At 42.7% G+C, this 22,101-nt stretch overlaps 1 protein-coding gene across 2 annotated transcripts in view; it reads left to right on the top strand.

The window, feature by feature from the left end:
* The first annotated feature begins 1,468 nt into the window (after nt 1-1,468).
* Nucleotides 1,469-22,101, top strand: part of ZMAT3 (zinc finger matrin-type 3) — a 34,420-nt gene continuing 13,787 nt past the window's right edge. For both annotated transcript variants that reach the window (XM_041003098.1, XM_041003099.1), the window contains exons 1-2: nt 1,469-1,637; nt 5,091-5,416. In XM_041003098.1, coding sequence (XP_040859032.1) covers nt 5,147-5,416 — 270 coding nt within the window. In that variant the 5' untranslated portion in view covers nt 1,469-1,637; nt 5,091-5,146. The remainder of the gene's footprint in view (nt 1,638-5,090; nt 5,417-22,101) is intronic.

Here is a 22,101-nt window from a genome sequence, read left to right on the forward strand (position 1 = left end):
TGAAGGTAAAAACCCAGTTATGGTCCCTGAAGAGAAAGGGAGGCTGTGGAAAATGGTGAGTTGGAATTAGATTACAGGGGTGGACCCCCCCCCCCCCAATAACATCAGACATGGTGGCTCTCTGTTTTTTTTTTTTTTTTAATTATTTTTATTGGAAAGTAAGATATATAGAGAGGATGAGAGACAGAGAAGCTGGGGACAGGGAGCTGGATGGGAAGTGGAGCCATTTGGACTAGAACTAGCACCCATATGGGATCCTGGCGCATGCTAGGTGAGGGCTTCAGCCACTAGGCTATCTCGCTAGGCCCGACGTGCTGGTTTTGTAAGCACCCAGACACGGATGAACACACTGCCTCTTTCTCTCTCCTACCTGCCTCACTATGTAATCATTCCTCCATGCCCTCTTCCCTGTCGTCATGAGACGACAGGCCTGCGAGGCTGCCCAGGTGTGCACAGAGAACCTCAAAAATCATAGCTCCTCTCACCTATTTGTCACAGTGACAAAAACTATCTAATACAGCATTTGAACTAACAATGAAAAAACTCAAGGCAACACTGTGAATATGCTTGCTCTCATTGACCTGCACTAGCACAAAGATTAAAATCGTGCATTAATAGGACAGAGAGCTTAGCACTGTAAAAAGAATAAAGGAACCAATTAATTTTGCGTGAGTTACAAAAAAAAAAAAAAAAACAACTTGTAGACTTTTGGATCCAAAATTCCTCAATCCATCTCTCAGCATCAACCGCGATGCTGTCCGGGTTGACTGTGTGAGGGTGTGCAATCCCAGGTTAGCCAATGTCTTCCTGGTCCATCCTCTGTCGTGTGTGTGTGTGTGTGTGTGTGTGTGTGTGTGTGTGTGTGTGTGTGTGTGGTGTAGGTCAGGAGAGTCTCCTCCATGTTTTGCTCACTCTAGAGAGGGTAGGAGTGCGGATATCTGTATGGTGGGGTGGGGATTCTGTGTCGTTGAAAGCCACTGCGCCGGTCACCAAGCTTTTCTTTGCTCCATCTTGGGGCAGAAGTATGGAGAGCACAGTTAAAACGGCCTGGCAGCAATAAAAAGGATCCTGGACTTTTAGGCTGCTCCACGCAGTCCCCTTAGACGCAAACAACAGGCTGAGAGGCAGTCTGAAGTGCAAAATATTTGAATGTCAACGACAGGCGATCAAAGTTTCTGTCGCAAAAGCTCTGCTCACGTCGCTGCTGCGGACCAACTTTCCGTGGCATATACGACACACAGCTTGAAGGAAAGGTCAGCTGGGCTGGGGGCCTTTGTTCCTCCGGCGCCTGCTCGAGCCCGGCGCTGGCGGTCGCTGCACCTGCCCCGCGCACTGCCCGCCTGCCGGGATGCGGGAGCGCCGCGGGGCCTGCTCCGCTGGGCACATGCGCAGAGGCGACGCTGCCCGGCGCCTTCAGTCTCCTCCTCCTCCGCCTCCCGGTTCCGCAGTCACTTCCTGCAGCTGTTTCTCCGTGGGTCTGCTCGGACTGACTTTTGACAGTGCGCCTTCAGTCTGTGAGGGGCTTGGCGGGGAAAGTTGCTGCGAGGAGAGGCGGCTGGGGCCGAGGCGTCCGGCGCGCAGGGCGGGCGTCCCGGGCGGGCACGGCGCCGCGGCTGCCGACGGGGCTTGGGGTTCCGGTGAGCGCGGGGCGCTGGGGCACCGGGGCACCTCGGGGCTGGTAGGACGGGTCCCGGGGCGCCGGGGTTGGCGGGTACCTCCCTGGTGCGGTCTTGCACCTGCCCTCCGGCGGCGCAGAGCGTGCCCCGCCTGTAGGTGTCTGTTTCACGAATTTTGAGTGTGCGTTTGCGGGGCGTTGGGTGGCGGGGGAGGAGGCTGTATCCGCGTGCAGACGCCCCGGCCTCGGCGCCGGTCCCCGCTCTGTGGGAGCGGGGATTCCATTTTCTGTGATGGCATCCTTGCGGGCAGAGGGTGTGTGTGTGTGTGTGTGTGTGTGTGTGTGTGTGCGCGCGCATCGCAGGACTGTAAGGCCATGTGGGTGATGCTAAGTATCTGCAATTCGGATGCAAACGTGCAGAAGGTTCCCCCGGATTAGGGACCGTCCTAGCTGGGGCTGGAACCCATGTGCCAATTCACCAAGGCCCTCTGCCCAGTTTCCTGCCGGTTCCCGAGCCCTTCTGATCGGATACACCCGGCCCCGCTGATCCGGGTTGTTTTCTCTCTCGCATTCTTTCTGACTGCGATCTGATGACCTCTGAGTAATGTTCGCCAGGCTTTCCCTCGTTTCCAGAATTCTCAATCACAGACGTCCCTCTTGTTGAGGTGCCAGTAACCTGTTCTTTCTTCTGTTTCCTCTGTAGAACACAGTCTGGGAAGAGTAGGCCCCAGTCCAAAATTGAGAACTAAGTCTGCGAAAATAAATCTATTTTCTTTAAACAGAGAGCACCGTGAAGCTTTGGGTTTCTTTTAAAGTCCTCGCAATGCCTTTTCACCAGGACGTTACACTATGAGTGCATTTTTGCTACTGTAAACATCAGATTGATTTTTAAAAAAAATGATCTGAGTATTTATTTGTGTCAGCCTTCATACTGGTCTCTTGGACTAATGCAGCAGTAGAATGGATCTGAGTTGCCAGTGGTTTGGGTCCGGATTCCACTATCCCTGCGTTCCTTAAAGGCATGGCTTTGTTTGTTTTAGCTTTATATTAGGTGCTAATTTTTGCTTGCAAATGTAGTACTATTTGTGATTGTCACATATAGATCATGTGAGTTGGTGAGTACACAAGAAATAATTTTGGATCATCTAGCCAGTCTTTTTTTTTTTTTTTAATATAAAGAACCAGTTCAGGAATGGGAAAGGTTGTATCTGCAGGGTTCCCCCCCTACCCCCCCCTTAATCCAGGGGATTTTTTTTTCACCTCTGGAGGGAGGCTCTTCATACCTGTGTGGTTTGGGCCTTTATTCTCATGGAAACCTGGAGGTGACTGTGGGGGAGACACTTGTTGGGCTTTCTTCTGGTGAGAGTGAGCCTTCCTAAAACATGTCCGGACTTGTCTAGGCAATTGGTAGCACTGATTTTTGGTTTACGTTGATTCCCTTTATCCAGATGTTTCGGCCCCTCCTCTACCGTATTTCTCATGAACTAGTAGCACGTTTGTGGCAATTTTGCAATCATTGTAATTCTTACAGGTAGCAGTGTTGCCTTTTAACTTTGTGGGTTATGATAATTAGGTAGTTAAACTTTTAGAACAGCTTTGTCTCCTGAGTTTGCTTGTAAAAAGTGGCTACAACTGTCTTTGCTTTTTGGCTGTTTTGATTCAGATTTAATTGAGAGAACTCACACCACTAGAGATAATACCACGGTAGGGAACCTGTTTTTTTTTTTTTTAATTCTAAACGTATTATGATACAGTTCCACAGGCTCAGGGATTTTTCCTCTGTCCTTCCCCAGGCCCCCTCCTTTCTTTGTTTTCAAGGTATGGATGGTATACTTTTACATTAAAAACAAGTAATTTTTTTTCTAAATATGATTCATGGGAAATGCTGTTAAATATTAACAATGTAGACATGTTCCCTTAAGTACAATGTTTCCCCATTGTGCTTGATTCCCCTGCTGCTCTAAGAATTCATTATAAAAGTTGTTACTTCAGTTGTTACTTGATTGCACTTCCCAGGTGATGTGTAGCTAATCAGATGTGGTCAGATGGACTTTGAACTTTCTGAAAATTCTCTCGTTTATTTTCATAAACCCATCATGGCCATAATGTACATATCTCTATTGCAGATGGAAATTTTTGGCAGCTTAGATAGTTGTATTCCATGGACCCAGAAAAGAGGTTTTAATAATATTGAGAACTGTAGTTTTTGAATTAAAGATTCTAATTTGGGTTAATGAGCATCTTAGGAACGCGGAAGAGTGGACTGTGGTTTGAAAGGACCATCTGGGTGGGAGGCAGGAGAAGTCCTGGATAGTCGGAGACAGAAGCTTTTCTCAGCGAAGTAGATTATTAGTTGTTTAATTAGAAGGTGGAAGAAAACTCCCTGAAGACTGAGGAGCTGGAATTGGAGCTGATGGTAGGGTGACCCTAACTGTGTTCAGCATTTACTTTTTTGGTTGAGGCTGTGCTAAACATTAGCCTTCTTTTGTGCAGGTAACTTATTTCTAGAATGAGAGAACATATGCAGATTTTACAGAGATCTCATGAATATGTTCTAAGGCAGAATGAGATGGGCTCCCACATTCAAGGGCCTACAGGGCTGATTGGAGACCCAGGTGGCCTGGAGAAGGCAGGTGCATTGCTGGGAGTGGTGCCTCTGAGAACAAGCCAGCTAATTGTTTGCCATGTAGGAATGTGGGCCAGGTGCTATGGGATCATTCTTTCATTGTGAGAGGCCGTGAGTCCCTTGAGTTTTCAGTAGTGATAACTAAACCAATTTAAAAAATGAAAGCAAAATAAAAACACTGTGCGTTCCAAACAGTGAATCTATGGCTGTCTGTGGCCCATGGGCTTTTTCAGATTCTGTTTTAAGGAGTCATTGGCTCAGCTGCTTAAATGTGGTGGATCAGAAGGACCACTTTTAATTATTTCTGTCACATTGTTCCGATGGTTCCTTGATGTACTTTAGCTGGTTCCAGGAGTCCTTGAAAGATTGTGAATATACATCACTCTTTTTGACATCATTTGGATGCTAAAGAGATGTTAAGATTCTGAGCTGGTGGGGGTTTTGCCTAGGCACAACCCTTATGAAGAATGTTGAAGTGTCAGTGTGTCTGAGGGAAGGGGTCTGGGTTAGGTGACCTTCCTTGTCCATTTCAGCCATTTGACGTTTAGATTTAATTAGCATGGGTGCAATGCTATTAATGTTCATGGACTAGAGGGACAGCAGTTGGAACTGTGCCAAGCACAAGAAAGCTGAATCTATGAAATCGTTTTCTGTGGAAGAGCACTGTGTTAATGGGAATTACATGGCAGGGGTGTCGGCTGGAGGAGGCCGATGGAAAGAAGTCCAAAAGATGAGTTTGCAGCAGAAAGGAAAGGGTCAGATGTTGTTGTTGTTTACGTATCTTATTGCTGAGGTTCTTTTATCAAGGAGACTAATTTTTCTTTTCTTGTGTGTTTGCTGTTGATTCAGATTGAAGACCTGGCTTCTGTTTGCTGCCTGGATTATGCCCCAGGTTTTCCTCCCCAATGATTCTCTTGCAACACGCCGGGCTTCCTCCGCCTAAGAGGCCCTCATCCTCCTCTCCTATGTCAGTGGCCTCCAGGTCTCCAGGAACTTTGCAGCTTCCACCACAGAAGCCTTTTGGGCAGGAGGCTTCCGTGCCACTGTCAGGAGAAGAAGAGCTACCTGGAGGTGGAGACCAAGACACTGCCCTGGAGGAGCTCTGTAAGCCCCTGTACTGCAAACTCTGCAATGTCACCTTGAACTCGGCCCAACAAGCCCAGGCACATTATCAGGTAATGGAAGAAAAGAAAACCGGGTACTTAATGTTAGGCTGAACATCTGAGGGCCCTGCCCAGGTAACAGTTGCCTCTCTAGATATGACCGATTGTACCTGGAAACTCAGGATGACATAGAGAATAGCTAAGTGTTAGTTTAACTGAAAGCATAATGTTGCTGCGTTTAAAATAAGCCTCACTTTTTGTACAGTGGGTCTTAACCTCCCACACCAGGCCGTTTGGCATTTGTTAACTTGCCAGTTTTTGCAGGCAGATGTAAATCTGTCCTGGCATTCAAATCTGAGTTTCTAAGGAGAACAGATATTTGAAACGTGATATACCGAAATCAATTCACTGTAGAATAGTTAAGCAGTAGATATGGTTTGAATCAATTGAGTGTAACTTCTGACTTTTCTGCTTCCTGACTTCTACCAGTTCCGGTATATCTTACGACTGCTAAAGAAAACACGTATTTTTGTGTAATGAGCATAAAATGACATTGGAGTATTGTGCTCTGCCTTTCATTCAAAATAATCGTATTTGAACTTCTGTTAGCCCATTTTGATGACTCACACTTACTTTCAGATTTAAATTTTTTTACTTTCCTGTAAAGTACCTAGTGGAGATGACTATATAAAAGGTATTATTTCCTAAAAACAAATGAGAGATTGAATTTTGACTAGAGAGAAAGGGTATAGTAATTCTTTTCGTTCCAGATTGTTGTTAACGTAAGACTGTTATGATTTCCCTTTTGGAGAGAGGAGACCTGGAAGGTAACTGAGACCAAATCTCATTGTCTGGGAGGATGTCTTCCAGGTTGTAACAGATGAACTTACTTGTTATTTGTGTGAATATCTTCAGAAGTAAGACAGCATGGTGGAAAGTGGTTTGCTAGCAAAATACTTCTGTTCTACTGTAACTGTCTACAATTTAAAAAGCTTGTGTACACCCTAGGTGAAGTCTTTCCTATTTTGTTTTGATCCTGAAGGCTATGTCACTGTGTGTATGCATCAGAAGTATTTTGATGGTGTATTATTTTTTTTCATGCATTTAATGAAAGACGTTTAATGAAGGACACCTTGCTCCCCCAATTGTTCAGTTTTTCTTTTTACTGATTTATTTATTTTTATTGGAATGGCAGATTTACAGAGAGAAGGGGAGACCGAGAGATCTTCCACTCTCCAAATGGTTGTAATGACTGTGTCTGAACTGATTCAGAACCAGGAGGAGCCAGGAGTTTCTTCCAGGTCTCTCACGTGGGTATAGGTTCTCAGGAACTTGGACCTCCTTTGCTGTTTTCCCAGGCCATAAGCAGGGAGCTGGATCAGAGCGGAGCAGTTGGGACATGAACTACTGCCCATATTGGGTACTGACGCTGGAGGGTGGAGGATCGGTCTGTTGAGCCCCCATGCTGGTGCCACCATCTAGCTTTGTTTTGCTCTCAGGTGCAGTTCGCTATGTCACACACTGGCAGTTGTCACCCTCACTTCATAAAGGCCTTCTGCTGTCATTTACAACTTCCTCCTCTTTTCCTTCATTTCTGTTTCCCTTTTTTCTGCTGCTCACTCCCATGGTGTTAATGTGGGTGTTTCTGTCTGCTTAAGATGATTAACCTCAAATCCGAGACTCTGTTTGCTTTCTTCTCTGTTCATGCCTGTGGAGTGTTCAGGTTTCTAGTATGAGACTGTGGATTCTGAAGTTCTCATTTCTTAATGTCTAATAAATCATTAACTTGAGCAAACCCACTTGTGTGTCATGCACATATAAAATTACCTTTTGAAGGGGATTTGTTTGCTTTCATGAAGGGGAACTCTTGGGCTGTGTGCATTCGCATATGCGCATGCATGGATAATACCTGTCTTTCTTCTTCTAATCTTGCTTTGTGATTTTGTAGAGAGTGATGCATGTTTCTGGTTGTGTATAGAAATAGTTCATTTTCATGCAAGGCCATTGGATTATAAGGTTTATAAACTAGATTAAAGAACAGAACCAACATTTAGTTGAATTTTTTCTTTTAATACATGTGTATGTTCTAAATTTGTTTAGTTGACAAAATTATATTTAACCTCATTACCTCAGTGATGAAGTAAAGAAATTGGAAAGTACAAGAAGAAGAAGGTAAAATTTTGGTAAATAACTCAATTGGTATGTCTGAGTGGGAAAGTTGGAGGAGAAGGACAGTGTGTCATAAGGTCAACCAAAACAACCGAAAGCCAAGGTCAGGATGGGGTGAGGGGTAGACACTTGGACCAGTGGTTGAGACAGCTCCTTGGGTGCTCACATGTGGCATCAGCATGCTTAGATTAACTCCTAGCTAGGAACACAACATATAAAGTAATAAATTACTGCCATCACATGACTCAAAACATTTTTAGGCAGTGAATGTCGCTGATGGAATTAAAAATTTTCAGATTGTCAGGGTATTGTAAATACCTAGAGTCTTAATCTATCATGTTCCAGCAACTGCGGGGGGGCAGGGGGGATGCTCGAGGAATACTTCTCTTTTAGCTCTTCCATTTCCTTTGACACTCCACTATTCTCAAACTGGTACAGTCTTAACAGTGACCCATGGGTTCCGTAGTCCATCGCTCTCTAGATTTTTGGAGGAAGATTTCTTTATTTTTTTACTTGAAGATAAAATTACTCTGAAGAAACAGATCAGCCACCTGCTGGCTTATTCTCCAAATGGCTGCAATACCTAGAGCTAGACCAAGCCAAAACCAGGAATCTGGAACTCTCCTTGGGTCTCCTACATGGGTGGCAAGGGCCCAAGTACTTGGGCTGTCTGCTGCTGCTTTCCCAGGCACATTATCAAGAGAGCTGGACTGGAAGCAGAGCAGCTGGGACTTAAACCAGCACTCATAGGGGATGCTGGCATCACAAGTGGTGGCTTAACCCAGTGTGCCACATATAGGCTTCTCTCCAGACCTTTTAACAGGGTCGGTTGACTTTAGAACATCCTCAGTGGTTGTTTATTTTTTAAAATGAAGTCATCTAATTTTCCAGACTCCAAATTATGACTCTGGCTGTAACTTAATTTAAAATCAAATCATGGAGGAGAAACATGTCTTCATTTTATTAAATTCTTTCTCCGTGTTTTGGGTTGCACAGGGCAAGCCTGGCAGGGAATAACAAGGCCGTTCTGTCAACTTGAGTGCCCAGGGGAAGAGCCCTTTTAGATGGAATGCTGTTAACAGGAATTTTAAAAGTAAGAAGCAAAATAATCATAGCTAAAACATCCTTGGTCTGTAGTCATAAATTTATCTGGAAATTTACATATCTATTTGAAAAAAGAGCTAGGTATTTGCGGTAGTTTCTAAAATTGCTGTAAACGTAGGTCCCTAGTTCTTATACTTAGCAGCCAAATAGCAAAACTGACATATTAGAAAGAGAGAAAGGACACAAACGAAAAAGTAGCTTTAGAATTATAATAATTCTGAATATAGTTGTCTACATTCATGACAGAGAGAATATAATTAGATTTTTCCTCAAAACTTAAAGCACTGACTTTGGTGTGTCTATTTTTACATTGATCAAGCAGTTTTGAATGGTGCAAACTATGACTCTGATTTCAGCTAATTTTTGTATTTTTAAGATTCTTTCATCTGATTGTTTTCCAAATTATCTTGCATCAGACTATGGCCAAAATACACTTCAAAACTGGGGGTTGACTTGTGTGCCCCTCAAAGTGGCAAATATGCTTTATATCTGACAGATTGCGTTGGAATTTTGGCTGAACTATAGAGAAGATGCTTAATGCTTTTTTTTTTTTTTTAAACTTATTTATCTTGAAAGAGCTTTACACAGAGGGAGAGACAGACTGAGAAAGATACCTTCCTTATGCTGTTTTATTTCCCTGATGGCTGTGTTGGGTAAGGGCCATTGTATTTCCCTTGTGGGATTGTAAGAATTATGTGTGATATATAAATAAATGTTGGTTGATTGAGATAGAATTTTGTCATTCAGAAATTGTTAAGGAGGAGATGGTACCAGGGCTCAACATGCTAAAGTTGTACCCTGTGGTGCTGGCATCCCATATGGGTGCTGGGTCATGACCCAGCTGCCCCACCTCTTGCTTGTGGTCCGGGAAAGCAGTGGAGGATGGCCCAAGTCCTTGGGTCCTTGAAACCATGTGGGAGACCGGGAAGAAGTTTCTGGCCCCTGGCTTCAGCGTAGCTCATCTCTGGCCATTTGGAGAGTAAACCAGCAGATAGATCTTCTGTCTCTATCTTTTTCTCTATAAATCTACCTTTCAAATAAAAATAAATGAATATTAAAAAGTGTTGAGGCGTACATAGTTGTTTACTGTTGCTGCGATCTTCATATTGGAGGACCTTTTGCAAGTAAGACTCCATTTTGATCATTATCCAAACATACTCACTCCTTCATAGCCAACTAACATTTACCTAAACTGTGAATGGAGTACTTCAACCAATGGATGAGGTGATAGGAAATGATTGTTGAATATAAGTCGTTTTAACTGTACTTCTAGGCCTGGCCTAAAAAAGTCCCTTGTTGATTCTCCTGTTTTCCTTTGTGAAGGGGCCAATTCTTTTGTAAAGATTTAGTTTTATTTGAAAGGCAGATAGACAGAGAGAAGGAGAAATGGAGGGAAAGATCTTTTCATCCACTAGTTCACTCTGCAAGTAGTTGACAGATGACAAATAGTAGTTGCTTGTTCTTTCGTCCCCGCCGCTCCTCTACTTTTGTTTTTTCCTTTTTTTCTTTCTGTCTCCTCAATTGGATTGGTTTTAGTTTTCCTTTCACTCTGTCACAATTGATCATTGTTTTATCTACTCTTCATCAAAGTAAGTTTTCTAGGCTTTAGTTTCAGGGTGACTGCAATTGTTGGAAATTGACATTCAGCTTTCATGTTCTTTGAGTAGGAGGATATTATTTACTGTGGGACTGTTTCTGTATTTTTCCTATGTCATGAGCTCATGCACTCCCAAGTTGTGCAAATAGATAACCCTTCAGTAAACATCATCAGTTACTCAAAAGCATTTTTATTTGAGTTTGTTTCCTATGTGGGATAGGATCTTAAAATCGCTCTCTGTTCTCCTTTCAGCTTATGAAAAATCAGGAGAAGAATCGTATGTGCCTTTTAAAAAAATGGGTGGCGTGGGTGTTGTGGCACAGGTGTTGAACCTTTGCTGAGGACGGTTAACATCTCGTGGAGTGCCTGTTCTGCGGCTTGGCTACTCTGCTTCTGACCCACCTTCCTGCCCATGAGCCTGAGAAGGTGGCAGAGTTCAGTCCACGTGTTTGGCCCCTGCCACCCGTGGGAAGACCTGGATGCAGTTCCTGGCTCTGGGCTTTGGTTTGACCCAGTCCCAGGCATTGCAGGCATCTGGGGAGTGAACCAGCACACAAAAGACCTTTGTTTCTCTCTCTCTTTCTCACACAAACACACATACCTACCTCACTGTTTACTCTGCATTTTAAAGAAAGGGTAGCCTCTTAATTTTTGTTCTTATTGCTTATAAGCTGTTTCTGAAATCCACTTATTTCTTGAATACTCGATCCATAGTTAATATGACTTCGTTGTGTGGCTTTTCTCTCATCTTTTTTATCACATTATATTTATGAAATCCTTACCGCACAGCCCCGTCCTCCCTGCTCAGTCACCCTACACTGCTGCCTCCGACGGGATGTGCTCTGATGTTGCTGCTTAACTCTCACCTTTGCACTTGGCTTCACTGCTCTGGATAAGGCCAGTGTGATCTAAATCTGCTTGATTTTTTCCCTTGTTTTCCATCTTGCTTTGTTGGAGTATATGTTCACATCATGTGAGGGAGGCAGGTGTACTTCAGAAACTACATTAAAAAAGGGAAATTAGGGCCCGGCGCGGTGGCGCAAGTGGTTAAAGGTCCTCGCCTTGCACCCCCGGGATCCCATATGGGCGCCGGTTCTAATCCCGGCAGCCCCGCTTCCCTTCCAGCTCCCTGCTTGTTGCCTGGGAAAGCAGTCGAGGACGGCCCAAAGCTTTGGGAACCTGCACCCATGTGGGAGACCCGGAAGAGGCTCCTGGCTTCGGATCGGCATAGTATCGGCCCGTTGCGCTCACTTGGGGAGTGAATCATCGGACGGAAGATCTTCCTCTCTGTCTCTCCTCTCTGTATATCCGCCTTTCCAATGAAAAAATAATAAAAATAAATCTTTAAAAAAAAAAAAAAGGGAAATTAAAAGATCATTTTGATATGAGATATTTGCAGTTTTTGTTAATACAAATATTCTATAAAATGTTTTAAGACCCAGTGTATATTGTAATACATTTCTATCTTTTAAATATAATGAGGGAGTAACAGGAAATAAGCCTTTTTTTTTGCGTCTTGGCCTTCACAATTGACAATTCAGTTCAAGGTAGAAAATTGTTTTTTCCTCATAAGGTTAGACTTATGTATTCCCCTCATCTCCACAAAGTGTCTAATGTTGCTGAAGAGACATCTTTAAATATTTTTAAAAGATTGTTTTATTTTAGTTGGAAAGGAAGATCCAATTTATAGAGAGGAGGAGGAGAGAGAAAAAGATCTTTCATCCGCTGGTTCACTCCCCAAGTGGCCACAGTGGCCAGGGCTGACCTGATCTGAAGCCAGGAACTAGGAGTTTTTTCCCGGGCTCTCATGTGGTGCAGGGTCCCAAGGTTTTGGGCCATCCTTCACTGCTTTCTCAGGCCACAAGCAGGGAGCTGGATGGGAAGTGGAGCAACTGGGACATGATCAGGTCTTGATGGGATCCTGGCACTTGTAAGTTGAGGAGTTAGCTATTGAACCATTGTGCCCGGAGAAGTCTTTCTTTTGTAGGTGATCTGCTTTGACTTTGTGTCTTTTTTTCCCCTCTAGGAGCTTTTGTGCTTTTCTTTCTATCCTGGGAGCCTCGAGTTTCACAGTGGCAGACAGGTCTAGGCCTGGGTCTGTTTCATGTGTCCTGGGCAGCAGCTGTGTGCTCCTCTTGGGCTGAGCTCGGGGCAGATTTTTTGGAGATTGTTTCTTATATGTTGTCTGTTTTTTTCCTCTTTCAAAATGTGAGTTTTTTCTAAGCCTGCTGGATCAATTATTCACCCCGTGCGCCCTTCAGCACTACTGAATTTTAGCGGTGCTTTCATTCCTTTCACGGTATTTTCACCTCGTACCCATGGGGCATAAGTATGAACCCCCCCCCTAATAAATGCCTGAAACCATCGAAGGTACTGAGCCCTGTAGGTACTGTGTTTTTTTTTTTTCCTGTGCATACATACTCAAATTTCATGCCTTTTCCATCTTAGCTAAGCACTGGTCACCCACAGTGGCAGTCATTTTTGCAATTTGTAGTGTGAGAGCAAAGCTAGTGCAGATTTCTTTGCCCTTCTTCACAGTTTCATGGTTAGAAGATTCTTCCTTCCCACAGGCATTAGTGCTCTCAGCATAGGAATTTTAAATTTATTCTTGTTTTCATTTAAAGCAAACATTTTATAGCTTCCCATTGCATATCTAAATTGTTAGTGTTCTTATTCTTGCGCAAGGGGGCCATTATTAAGTAAAATAAAGGCTACCTGGACACAAGCCGTGCGGTGCTGTGAAAGTAGGTCTGATCGGCAAGATCACCAAGGTGACTGCTGAGTGGCTGAGGCAGGGGTGGCACGCAGGGCAAGAGGTAGAGTGGCATGGAATTTCATGATGCTGCCCAGAGTGAAGGGCAGTTTAAACGCAGGAATGGTTTGTTTCTGGTATTTTCCATTTCGTATTTCAGATTGTGATTGACTCTACATTGTATTGTAAGTCACCTACAAAAGAATAAGAACCAGAACTGAAACCATGGAAAAGAAAAGCGTGGATGGAGAGGGAAGACTCCTGCATTGCATTTGTCTTCTGTCATTCTGTTATTTTAACATTTAAATATGAGAAGCATTCTGGACTTCCATATGGGATTTTAAAATTGGGATAGCTTTATTTTTAATTTTTAAGGCTCTCTTGGTTTCTTAACCATTCACATCTGTTTCCCACCCCCTAGTTTATTGAGAACATGAACTCCTGCAGTTTTCATGTGCCTTTAACATGCACAGGATCTTAATTTTGTTTTGTTTTTATCTCACAATTTTTTTAAAAAAGATTTATTTATTTTCATTGGAAACTCAGATATACAGAAAGGAGGAGAGACAGAGGGAAAAATATTTTGTCCTCTGATTCACTCCCCAAGTGGCTGCCATGCTGGAGTTGAGCTGATCTGAAGCCAGGAGCCAGGAGCTGTTTCTAGGTCTCCCATACAAGTATAGGGTCCCAAGGCTTTGGGCCGTCCTCTGCTTCCTTCCCAGGCCACAAGCAGGAAGCTGGATGGGAAGTGGGGTGGCTGGAACCTGAACCGGTGCCCATATGGGATGCCGGTGCGTCCCTGGCTGCTAGGCTACCACAGCAGACCTTTATCTCACGATTTTTGAAGGGCTGCTTTTGCAGAATGCCCCAAGTTTGGGATTGTTTAATGAAACTGAAATTATGTGTCATTTGGCATGAATAGCACAAAAACGTGTCTTTCCCAATGAATCATATCAGGAAGAGCGTGATATGAAAATCTTGTTGCCTGCACTGTTAACTTTGCTCGTTGGGAGGGTGGCGCCTGCGAGGGTACTTCTTAGTGAAGTTATTCTTTTCCTTTTCATGTTGCTAAGCGTCATCTGGAGAGTCACTTTGAGACTGTGTGAATATTCTAATCACATTTTTTGCTCAGTGATGATTTTTCCTGTGTGTTGATGATTATATCTGCCTTTGCCAAATGGTGATTTTTAAAAATTTTAACCCTTTCTTGTGTATTTATTAGTTGAACTTTTACTTTCAGGAAGAACTTTCTTCTTTTCCTATATTTCTTTTTTGCTTACTCCTGTCACTGTGGTTTTCTGTGTTATTCTACTCATATGCTTCTTCTGTACGTGATGCTGTTATCATTGCGTTTTTGATGTTTTAGAGTATCTCAGTTTGACTCCCTGAGTCTCTCTCTGAGTCCCTTCAAGCTAGTTCTTATATTTTTTCTCATGTTTCTATACATTTTTGCATACTTCCTTACTTTCTAACATACAAAATATTCAAATATCTTCCCACACTTTCCCAGTGCTAGCCATTTTTCGAGGAGTCTGGTTTCTTTAAATGGAGAGTGGTATTTCACAACCAAAAATTGGGTGCTAGGAATTCTCTTTGGCTGTGGGTTGTCATTGTTCCAGACCCTCTCAGTGGACAGAGCTAATACACACGTGTGTTTTATCTATGTGTGTATATATACATTGAAAGCTGATTTCAGGTCCACACTTTCAGTTTCAGTGCAACAGACCGATGTTTGTTTAGCTTTCCATTTTGTCTTGTTTAAATATGTTTTTGATAGTGAAAAACATGGGCTTTCACTTCAAAAATACATATTTACTTTGTTTTTTTTTCTTTTAAATGTATGTGTATTTTTAAAAAATTTGTTCTGTTTATTTTGGAGAGTCACAGAAAGAGAAAGAGGGACAGACAGAGAAGGGGTCTTCATCCACTGGTTTACTGCTTTAATGTCCACAGTGACTGTGGCAGGGCTAGGCTGAAGTCAGGAGTTCCCCCAAGTCTCCCACATGGCTGCAGGGCCCAAGCACTTGGGCCATCCTCCGCTGCTTTCCCAGGCACAATAGCAGGGAGCTAAACCAGAAGTGGAGCAGACTATGCCATGACATTGGTCCCGATGTGATTATGTCAATACGCTTTTTGCTCCATATACTTAGGTTTGTTTCTGTTTGTGTTTCCCATTCGGTTCCCCCATCTTACTTTTTGTAAGTCAGCAAACTATTGGTGGATGTCTGGAATCAGAGTGTACAAGTTACACTCCACCATCTTCTGTAATTTATTCTTGTTTCCCTAATAATTGTATCTTTATTTTCCCAATATTTATATCTTCTAAAATGACTTGATTGTCTTGTTTTGTTATGTATATTTTAGTGTTTGGTTTGTCAGTTTTTAATGCTATCCCAGTGGTTACGTGTTGCAGAATCAATGAACTTATGCCATTTCCTTATTTTCTTTCGTGTGTGTGTGTGTATGTATGTCATAATTTATACATTTGAACATTAACTTTTAATCCTCATTTTTTATTCTTGGTTTAGTTTTTAATATTTAGTTCATAAATATGAAGATGCCATTGTCCCTTTGCTGAACTTCTTGGTTGGATTAAGCTCTGATAGCTTTCTCAAGGGCTTTTGAGTACTGTATGTATAAAACATTTTTAAAGCAATTTTCTTTGGGGTCTGCCTTGTGGTATTGCGGGAGAAGCCTCTCTATGGTGCAGGCATCTCGAATAGGACCTGCTTTGTGTCCCAGCTGCCTTACTGCTGATCCTGCTTACTGCTGATAGCCTGGGAAAGCAATGATAGATGGTCCAAGTGCTTGGGTTCCTGCCATCCATCTGGGAGACTCCGATGGCGTTCTAGGCTTAACTTTGACCAAGACCAGCCCTGGCCATTGCAGTCATCTGGCTATGAATCAGTGGACAGGGAATCTCTCTGTCTCTGTCTCCTTCTTTCTGTAACGCTGATTTTTAAAAAGTTAAAATCATTTCAAAAATAGGCTTGCTATTTAGCACAGGGATACCTGATGTATATAAACTTCCTCACTGAAAAAAGCTTTTTTTTTTCTTTAATGTATGCCAGTTTTGTTTTGTCTGGTGTATTGTGGGTATTATTCTAGATCTTTGACCAATTATTCTTTTTTTTCCCCTGAAGATTAATTTGTTTTTATTGGAAAGGCAGATTTACAGAGAGAATGGGAGACAGAGAAAGATCTTCCATCCACTGGTTCCCTCTCCCTAAATGGCCACAATGGCCAGAGCTGAGATGATCTGAAGCCAGGAGCCAGGAGCTTCTTCTGAGTCTCCCACGTGGGTACAGGGTCCCAAGGCTTTGGGCCATCCTGCAATGCTTTCCCAGGCCACCAGCAGTGAGCTGGATGGGAAATGGAGCAGCTGGGACATGACTGGTGCCCATAAGGGAGCCAATGCTTGAAGGGTGAGGGTTAGCCAATCGAGCCATTGCGCTGGGCTCCAACTGTTAAATCTTTTTGCCTGGACAGCTTGAGAGTTTCCTCCTTTCCGTGTATTCTCCTAGTTTTTCTAACATATACCCCAGATTTCATTGTTTTAAGTTCTTTAGATATCTGATATACTTTTCACTATATAGATTCAGGTCTTCATTTGCTTTTGGGGAAATTTCTTGGGTTAAATTTTGAAATATTGATCCTGTTTGACTGTTTCTTCTTCAGTGACTCCAGTTGGACATAAGTTCATTTTTTTAAAGATTTGTTTATTTTTACTTAATGTAAGAATTACGGAGAGAGAGAAGAGAGACAGAGAGAAGAATCTTCATTTCCCATCTGCTGGTTCATTTTTTCAGAAGGCTGCAACAGCCCGGACCAGACAGAGCTGAAGCCAGGAGCCAGCAACTGCAACCAGGTGTTCCCCATGAAAAGCAGGGGTCCAAACAGCCCATTCCCCACTGCTTTTCCCAGGCAGGAAGCTGGATCAGAAATGGAGCAGCCAGGACTTTAATTGGCATCCATGTTAGGCTGGCACTACTATGCCCATGGCACTGACTGCTGTAAGTTATTTCTTGGTTTCTTCTGTGAGCTTCTACTCTGATCTTTTAGAGTTCTCTTTTTATTAGTTTTGTTCTTGTGCTTGCTGTTACTGCCTTTCTTGAGCGCCACGTTTTGCTTTTAAGGCTGGGAGCCTGAAGGTTTATCTGGGTCTCCCATAATGGGTGGCAGAAGCCCAGTTGCTTTCACAGGCACATCAGTGGAGAGCTGGATCAGAAGTGGAGTAGCCAGGACTCAGACTGGTGATCATGTGGGATGTGATGAAGCAGGCCATGGCTTTACCAGTCATGCCAAAATACTAGCTCCAGTTACCCTGCTTTTCTGTTCTTGCTATTATTTCAGTCGTTGCTCTTGTGTATTTTGATATTCTGATTCAAGGTGAGTTTTCATTTTCTCAAGTGATTGAATATACTCTCTGCAGTTTGGAGTGTCATCGTTTCAATTATTTTGTTTACTGTCTTTTTAGGGGTTTCACTTGCTGAAATGTGTTGAATTTTTTGTAGCTTTGTATGGATGATGCATTTCTTGCATTCATTTTGTGATTTAGAGTGGTTTGTGAGGTCCTCCGTTCAGTAGCAGCCACTTCATCACAGTGAATTTCATGTTCTTTCATCATTTTGTTGTTGTTGCCCAAGGGAGGTCTTAGGTGTCCTGTGATTATTGTGACACTCCTGTCGTCTTTCAGGACACTTGCTGTCCCTGTTGGGCCTCATTTCCCCCTAGTCCCTCCATGAAATCCTCTCCTTGCTCTGCCTCTGGAAGCCACGTTGAACACAGCTGCTTCTGGTTGCGTGGACGCTGGAGCGGCTTCTCGGGACTCCCAGCGAAGCTTGAGTGTTTTATAATCATAGACTGTGCTCTCTTTCTTGTGGGGTCTTGGAGCACTTTTTACCCTGCTGATGGCTTCCCATTGTCTTTGTCGCCTGCCGCATTGGTCAGACTGCCCATGCTGACTGTGAAGGCTTGTGGTTCTCAGAAGCATGAATGATTCCTCCTTGCCATGTTCTGTGTATTTCACCTAAAGTTTTTCTGAAGTCAGGGCAGTCTGTGTTTCTAGTTAGGTCGTTTGCATGGCTTTGATAGTTTTCATGTTTTAAAAATCGTGATCTGTTCATGTAGAGAATGTGTAGAGAGGTAGAAACCTGGGCAGCTGCCGCCTCACTAAGTAGAAGCTCTTGGGCAAGTTTCTCACTTCCTGAACTCAGTTTCCTCATTTGTAAGAGGAAGATAACAGCTCTGTACCTAACTGATGATACAGCGTGAATGGATATTAAACATGGTCATGTTATGGAATGCTTTGAAAACTTCCTGGCACACGATTGTCATCATCATCATTGTCCTGAGGATGCTTGGTCACTACTGGCAGTGTTGCACTAGGAACCATCTAGAGTTGGTCTCTCCAGCAGTACTGTCTCGTCTGCCTGTTCGTGGGTTCCTGTAGACATGTTCTTGGTTCTACTTATGATGACAACTTTCATTGTTGTACAAGCAAGCTCTGCGTGTTTCCTCTGCCCTTCATCCTGGCAGACCCATTTTACATAGTTCCTTACACTGCTTTCCATTTTAACACCCTGTACCCTCTTACCCTTTTACATGACCTTTTTCGCTTACCATTCATTCAATTGAAATGACTCTTAGCCAGGCCAGCTTTGATCTCTGTCTTCTCAAATCCAAGCATCACTTCTCTGACCTGACTTTACTCAGTACTGTAGTGAGTTTGCACCTGATGATCCACTTCTTTTGTTGGTTACTGTTGTTTTAAATGACTATGAGACATTCAGGTAAAAAATACAGAAAATGGGACATTGGATTTGCCATCAATTGTTGTGTCTATGTATCTTCTCCTAACTGAGTTTCTGTTTACGCCCTAGATATAGCCAGTGTGTTGAATTGGTGTGGCTGCTCCAAATTTTGTTTGTTTGAAAGGCACATTTAAGAGGGACAGACACACACAGATCTTCTGTCTGTTGGTTCACTCCCTAAATGACGCCAGTGGTTGAAGCTGGAGCAGTCTGAAACCAGGAACCTAGAGTATCTTCTTCTCTCTCTCTTTTTTTAAAGACTTTTTTTTTAAAATTACAAAGTCAGATATATAGAGAGGATGAGAGACAGAGAGATTTGCTATCCGATGATTCACTCCCCAATTGGCTGCAATGGCCGGAGCTGTGCAGATCCGAAGCTAGGAGCCAGGAGCCTCTTCTGGGTTTCCCACACAGGAACAGGGTCCCAAGATTTTGGGCCATCCTTGACTGCTTTTCTAGGCCACAAGCAGGAAGCTGGATAGGAAGTAGGGCAGCCGGGATTACAACCAGTGCGCATATGGGATCCTGGCATATGCAATGTGAGGACTTTAGCCATTAAGCTACTGTGCCGGGCCCTATCTTCTGGTTTCTTATGTGGATGCAGAGGCTGAAGCGCTTGGGCTGTTCTCCACTGCTTTTCTAGGTTTATTAGCAGGGTGCTAGATTGGAAGTGGAGCAGCCAGTACTTGAGTTGACACACATCTGGGATTTTGGCATGGCAGTGGGTTTACCATTCTGCCATAGTGATGATCCCATACTGTTTTCTTATACATTTGCCACAAACTGGTATCTGCCCGTATAGTTAGGAAGTATTGTCTTCGCCTTTCAAACTTCATAGTAAAAATTATTCCTACTTGTTTTTTGAAGCTGCTTCTTTTTGGTCATCTTTTATCCTGAGCATTACTCCTGGTGCATTGACTGCAGTGTTTATTTTTGCTACAGTGGCAGGTTCCATTGCACCAATAGGGTGCAGTTTACCCTAGATTGTACAGGTGTGCACTTAAGTTGTTGTGACTTCTGCTGTTACAAAGAATCCTCCTAAGGAAATTCTTACAGGTATCTCCTCCTGTGTGTTTTTGTTTAGTAACACAACTAGAGTTCCTTGGTCTTAATGTATCTAACTAAATTTTGTTGTTTTGAAATGCCTTGTTCTAGGCTTTCATGGTAATTTATTTGTCTGGTTTTCATTTTTTGTCATTCTCACTTTCGTTTGAGATTTATTTATTTATTTTGAAAAGCAGATTTACAGGGAGAGAGAGAGAGAGAGAGAGAGAGAGAGAAAGTCTTCTGTTTACTGACTCACTCCCCAAATGGCCACAATGACTAGAGCTGAGCTGATCTGAACCAGGGAGCCAGGAGCCTCTTTCAGGTCTCCCACGTGAGTTCAGGGTTCCAAAGATTTGGGCAATCCTCCATTGCTTTCTCAGGCCATCAAAAAGGAGCTGGATCATAACTGGAGCAGATGGGACAGGAACCAGCGCCCATGTGGGATGCTGGCAACACAGCATGGTGGATTAACCTGTGGAGCAATGGCACTGGTACCAGACTAGACATTCTTAATCTGATTTTTAAAAATTGTTATTTTTTGGTATACTCTATATTATTTTTATTGATTTGTTTTAAAGATTTGTTTATTTTTATTTGAATGTGAGTTATGCAGAAAGGAGGAAAACAGGAAGAAGATCATTCATCCAGTGATTCACTTCCCAAGCGGCTGCAATGGCCAGAATTGAGCCAGTCTGAAGCCAGGAGTCAGGAGCTTCTAGGTTTCTCACACGGGTTCAGGTTCCCAAGGCTTTGGGCCGTCTTCCACTGCTTTTCCAGGCAGCGAGCAGGGAGCAGGGACATGACCCAGCATCCATTACACTCTATACTATAATGTGCTAGAGTTTTGTCCTTTGCTCTCAGCATCAAGTAGATAATATTATTGTGTTCCATTTTTAAAATATCCATTTAAAATTATTATTATTATTTTAGGACATAGTTCCATGAGCTCTAGGATTTCCCCAATTCCTTCTCCCGCTCCACTGATTCCCCCTATATTGTAACAATAGTTTTTCATAAACAGTCATATGTCCATCATTGTGGGCATGGACAATGGCAGAGTCCAGCATCCTATTGCCAAGATATTTTTAACAGTTTCATTGGGAGTCCATCTTTGATCTAGAAGTAGGATGCATACTGCATTTTATCCTCTCATCTGGATATGTTAGTCTCCATTACACAGTTACTGTATATCCCCTTAAATGAAAAGCCACAAAACAAAATCAACAACAGGAAGAAAAATAGAAATTTATAACGTCATGAAGTTAAGTAACTGAATGACTAATGTGTCACTGAAGAAATGAAAAAGGAAATCAAGAACCTTCTTGGAGAAAATGATGCTACTGTATGACCTATGAGTCAGCGAAGAATTTAATATGAGACAAAACATTTAAAGAAATGCAAATAAAAACAAAGCCATCAAAACCTGTGGGTTGTAGTTTCTGCTGAACTGTGTTGGTCAGATGTGTCTTCTGTAGGCAATATATAGATGGATTTTGTTTTTTGATCCAGTCTTCTTATCTATGACTTTTGATTGAGTTTAAGCCATTTACATTCAGGGTTAATATAAATGGGTAGTTCTGGCATTTTAGCAGTGGGTTGTTCATTGTTTGGTTTACTCTTCTGTTGTTATTTTACTTGGATGTTCTTCACATTTGCCTATGGTTTTGGTAGGTGATATTCCTTTTTCTCTGTCAAGAGAACATCTTTAAGTATATTTGTAGGGAAGGTTTGGAAGAGGCATATTCTTTTTACTTTGCTGTGGAAGAATTTGATTTCATTTTCAAAGACAAAGGAAAGCTTGGCTGCATATCATATTCTGGACTGAATTTGTTTTTGCTTTTAGCGTCTGGAATATGTCACTCCATTCTCTTCTGGCGTGGAGAGCTTCCTATGAGAGGTCATCTGTGAGTCTGATTGCCATTCCTCTATATGTGAATTGATGTTTTTTCATGTGTACATTTAAAGATCTCTTCCTTATGTTTGATTGAAGAGAGCTTGATTATACATTTGTTATGGTGAAGATCACTTTTGGTCAACTCTGTTGGGAGTTCTGTGCCCCTCCTGGATATATTTTCTTAATTCTTTCTCCAGATTAGGGAAATTTTCCTTTAGTATTTCATTAAATACATTTGAAAACCCATTTTCTTTTTCTGTTTTTTTCTGCAACTCCCATAACTCTTATATTTGGTTTTTCAATAGTGTCTTTTAATTCTTGGGTACTTTTCTTACTTTGCGTCAGTTCTGTTCCAGGTTTTTGATTGTTTTCCCATTGTGA

This window comes from Ochotona curzoniae, unplaced genomic scaffold (genome assembly GCF_017591425.1).
Source record: "Ochotona curzoniae isolate NIBS_2020 unplaced genomic scaffold, NIBS_Ocur_1.0 scaffold_2587, whole genome shotgun sequence".
NCBI classification, from domain to species: domain Eukaryota; kingdom Metazoa; phylum Chordata; class Mammalia; order Lagomorpha; family Ochotonidae; genus Ochotona; species Ochotona curzoniae.